Raw genomic sequence first — 5,000 nt, forward strand, 5'->3', positions numbered from 1 at the left:
TTGTCTCAGCGCGTCTCCTCTGCTCTACGATCAATTTTATCGCGCTTGTCTTAATTTCCTCTAAGTTATTTTTTGACATTTTTAGATTTAGACTTAATACCGTAGCTGCATCCTCAAAGGTTGGTCTTACGTACGTTGTATATGGTGTTTTGAGGCTTCTTTGTCAAGCTACCCTGATACGTGTGTGTGTGTGTGCTCACCTAATTGTGCTTGCGGGGTTGAGCTTCGGCTCTTTGGTCCCGCCTCTCAACTGTCAATCAACTGGTGTACAGGTTCCTGAGCCTTTTGGGCTCTTATCATATCTACATTTGAAACCGTCTATGGAGTCAGCCTCCACCACACCACACGTGTGTGTGTGTGTGTGTGTGTGTGTGTGTGTGTGTGTGTGTGTGTGCATGCATATGTACGTGTGTATTGCGTATGTCTGCGCGTGTTTGAGTGCGCAGGTGTGTGTGTACATGTGTATGAATATGCATGTCTCAATATGTGTTTTTAACACACCACAGTATACACAAGACCTCATGTGGACCAATTGGCATACAGCAATGTTTTCTTCCCTTTATGTTCTTAAGTTAATTGAAAATGTCTTTGAAAAACGCAACAGTTTACAAAGAGAAAATTAATGAGGTAATTACCTCCTTCGATCGTCTCGAAGCAATTCAACAGCTTTCAAATTCTTTTAAATTTCTTAATGGTTCCTCCGCGTGATATGAAACAACTCAACCAACATTTCTTTAAACTTAATTTGCCGATCAAAAGCAAAATAGACATTAAAGCCTCACAAAAGTAGTAAAATTCAAATTTTATGTCAACAGCTGATGCCCACCCTGTCAACGCCATTCACAGATCAAAACAAACCAATATTCAGACCTGTAAGTCCCTCCGAGACATCAAACAGCAGTTTTAACTTACTGTATCCCTGACGAAGCCCCGTGCTACGAGCCACACTCAGAGCGCGCGTGCATCCTCGCCGCGAACTCACAACCTACTGACACCTTGTCTGGGTTGGCATCATGGCTCCCCTCCCCCCACCCCTACCCTGTATCAGTTGCCATCCCTCGCCATCCAGCTTAACTCGTCCGGGCCAACCAACCAGCGGTCAGACTAACTGATTTTTTTTTTTAATATTTTTGGTGTATTTTTTTGTTTGTTTCTGCGCCGGTTTGTGTGTGTGTGTGTGTGTGTGTGTGTGTGTGTGTGTGTGTGTGTGTGTGTGTGTGTGTGTGTGTGTGTGTGTGTGTGTGTGTGTGTATGTGTGCTGGGGTTATGTGTGTCGGTTTCAATAGTGGTGTTTAGTGGATGGGTGAGTGTGCTAGGGGTTCTGTAACGGCGTCACACACACACACACACACACACACACACACACACACACACACACACACACACACACACACACACACACACACACACACACACACACACCTGTTGCGGGAACTCTCCACCTGGTACCCGGCGCCAATCACACACGTGAAAGAAATCATTTATCGTTTCCAACTAAAACTCCCCCCCCCCCAACCTCCCAGCAGGAATACCGTATCCGTATCCTGCGTACCAGACCAGGCCCTACGACTCTCTATTATAAACCGATCTGATGGGCAAACTACAACCCTCTCGCTTATCCGGATATATGAAGGAGACAACTCGATTCACACCTCGCTAAGCCGGATATTTGAGATTCACAACTTGGTGTACGGCATCAGTGTGTGAGGATATAAGGAGACGGATAATCGTCTTATATCAATGGTCATTACTGAGATGAGCCTAATTAGCTTCTGCTCATTGTGTGTGTTTGGTCCACTGGTTTGTTTTGGTCCACTGGTTTCTCTGTTTTGGTCCACTGCTTTCTTTGGTCTTTTGCTTTCTGTGATTGGTTTATTGCTGTCATTAATAATTTTTCATATATCAGCCATTATAACTAGTTAGGAGTTCTTCTCTCGACATTTTAATAGTTACTCAAAATTATTTTGTCCATTGATGCCCACAAGAACCCTATTGATGCCCACAAGAACCGTATTGATGCCCACAAAATCCCTAATGATGCCCACAAGAACCCTATTGATGCCCACAAGAACCCTATTGATGCCCACAAAAACCCTAATGATGCCCACAAGAACCCTATTGATGCCCACAAAAACCCTAATGATGCCCACAAGAGCCCTATTGATGCCCACGAAAACCCTAATGATGCCCACAAGAACCCTATTAATGCCCACACGAATCCTATTGATGCACACAAGAACCCTATTAATGCCCACAAAAACCCTAATGATACCCACAAAAACCCTAATGATGCCAACAAGGGCATTATTGATGCCCTCTAGCATCTTCTTAATACCAACAAGCAGCCCAGTAGTCCTAGTTAGCATAAAATTGACGATGCTTTTAGATTTAACCAAATCGACGAAAATTTGACGATGTAGACCATAGCTTAAAAAAAAAAAAATACAGCGGTGCATTAAGTGAGAGGACAGGGCAAAGATTCAACAATCATTTACACAATCAAATGCGAAACCTGTACATCTTTCAACAATCATGGCGGCTTTGTTTACATTTATAAAGCCATTTATGATCCACGAAATACTACGTGGTTGTTTATAATAATAATAATCTTGGATTGTTTTGTTTTTGAAGCTTGTAAACTGAAATGCATGTATAACAAAGCTGCCATGATTGGTGAAAGATGTACAGGTTTCGTAAGTAGTTGGGTGAATGCCTGATGAATCTCATATCCCTTTCTTCGTTTTATTTAATCTTCGGAATGATGATAATTGTTTTTTTTCAAGTCTGACCAACTGAATCAAGAGGACTTACATTCACTAAGTCTAATGTCTCAAGTCTGATCAACTGAACCAAGAGGACCTACATTCACTAAGTCTAATGTCTCAAGTCTGATCAACTGAACCAAGAGGACTTACATTCACTAAGTCTAATGTCTCAAGTCTGATCAACTTAACCAAGAGGACTTACATTCACTAAGTCTAATGTCTCAAGTCTAATCAACTTAACCAAGAGGACCTACATTCACTAAGTCTAATGTCTCAAGTCTGATCAACTTAACCAAGAGGACCTACATTCACTAAGTCTAATGTCTCAAGTCTGATCAACTTAACCAAGAGGACCTACATTCACTAAGTCTAATGTCTCAAGTCTAATCAACTTAACCAAGAGGACCTACATTCACTAAGTCTAATGTCTCAAGTCTGATCAACTTAACCAAGAGGACTTACATTCACTAAGTCTAATGTCTCAAGTCTAATCAACTTAACCAAGAGGACCTACATTCACTAAGTCTAATGTCTCAAGTCTGACCAACTTAACCAAGAGGACCTACATTCTCTAAGTCTAATGTCTCAAGTCTGATCAACTTAACCAAGAGGACCTACATTCACTAAGTCTAATGTCTCAAGTCTAATCAACTTAACCAAGAGGACCTACATTCACTAAGTCTAATGTCTCAAGTCTGATCAACTTAAGCACCACATTTACCTCGTCGATGACTTAAGTGCTAAAAGGAGGACTCTACTCCATAATAACTTTTATCACTTTGTTAAGTAGAGTTATTCCAGTCCATTACCTTATTCCTGATCTTTTAATTTCTTATTCACAAACCCAGACAACTGATGTTGAGGCTCGATGCCTTTACTAAATAATGAAGGAATAACCGATGTGTCTTAACGTAGCTGAGACTATCATACGAGTTTACTATGGTAAGTTAAGGCAATCATCATATGCTTCTAATTGTACGTGATGTAATGACATGCGAGTTAACTAAGGCAGTTTACTCTGATAGATTAAGGCCTATCAACCACAGGAGGGATATTAAAGCCAGCACAGTAGCTTTCTGACCAATCAAAATGCATTAGTCTTGTATGTAAACCAGGACTTTTAGTAAACTCTCAACCTATATACACCGAACAGCGAGGTAAACCTGTCAGTGTATATATATCGAGAAGTTATGAACATTTGTCAGTTTATATACACCAAGAAGCTAGTTATACCTCTCAGTATGTATATGTTCCTTATCTATGATATATGATCGAAATCATAAAATAACTCTAATTTTATGAAATATAATAATATACGAGTCTACTGTAGTGCATAAATATAATTATATAAAGGTTGTGATGTTAGGAATTTAATATATATCCAAGCTTTTAACATGATATAATTACACACTGTAATAGTTTGTATTTTTGCTCTAGGGTATTGGGTGTTATTTTCTGAGCGCTTAAGCCTCCAAAGTATAGAAACAGGCTTGTATTTCCCCTCTCACTTTGCCCAAACACTTCGACTGGACGGTAAAGCGACTGCCCTGCTTCCTTGCAGGTTGTCATTCAATCTCCGACCCCGCCAAACACACAAAGAAACTATGACGTTGCTACAACGTTCGAACAGGTTTTAACAACACCTAACAAGCTATAACAACCAATATAGCAAGTTGTAACAACGTTCTAATACGTCATAAACACGTTAAGCCAAGATGTAACAACTTTATTACAAGTTATAACAAGCGGAAAATAGAGACAGTTTCGGTTTGTGTTTCCAGGGATCCTAGTAGTTGGGTAAACTCCTTTGCTTCGTATTATCCTAAATCCTTAGCTTCATATCTCTTCTAAAGTGCAGTATAGTAGTTAATGGCTTAGTGGTTTGTCCTGATAATTGTCGTATCTCTCCACCTTTCACACCTTATTTTGACCTTTGTGTAAGGTAGCTTAGGGACCACGTGCTCAAGGTTCCTGAAGGCTGCCGACTATATATATATCTCAAAGAATATATCATATTTGATATATCGAATATATCAAGGCAATTGTGTGTCAGGCCGCTATACTTTGCGCAAGAATACGATATCAGATGATTACTGATATTGCTTATATAATATAATATTATATAATAATGCTGATATTACTGATATAATATGATATAATAATGCTGATATTTATTGATATAATATTATATAATAATGCTGATATTACTGATATAATATGATATAATAATGCTGA

General features: G+C 39.4%; 2 protein-coding genes across 2 annotated transcripts in view; one reads left to right on the forward strand and one right to left on the reverse strand.

Moving 5' to 3' along the window:
- Positions 1-978, reverse strand: part of LOC123745012 (uncharacterized) — a 206,025-nt gene extending 205,047 nt beyond the window's left edge. The window contains exon 1 of the mRNA XM_069306324.1: positions 913-978. The gene's annotated coding sequence lies outside the window, so the exon portion shown is untranslated. The remainder of the gene's footprint in view (positions 1-912) is intronic.
- LOC123744945 (membrane-spanning 4-domains subfamily A member 18-like) overlaps positions 1-2,321 on the forward strand; it is a 22,886-nt gene extending 20,565 nt beyond the window's left edge. The window contains exon 2 of the mRNA XM_069306219.1: positions 1,986-2,321. Coding sequence (XP_069162320.1) covers positions 1,986-2,321 — 336 coding nt within the window. The remainder of the gene's footprint in view (positions 1-1,985) is intronic.
- Positions 2,322-5,000: the final 2,679 nt, after the last annotated feature.

The sequence above is a fragment of the Procambarus clarkii genome, chromosome 57 (assembly GCF_040958095.1).
Source record: "Procambarus clarkii isolate CNS0578487 chromosome 57, FALCON_Pclarkii_2.0, whole genome shotgun sequence".
Taxonomy (NCBI): domain Eukaryota; kingdom Metazoa; phylum Arthropoda; class Malacostraca; order Decapoda; family Cambaridae; genus Procambarus; species Procambarus clarkii.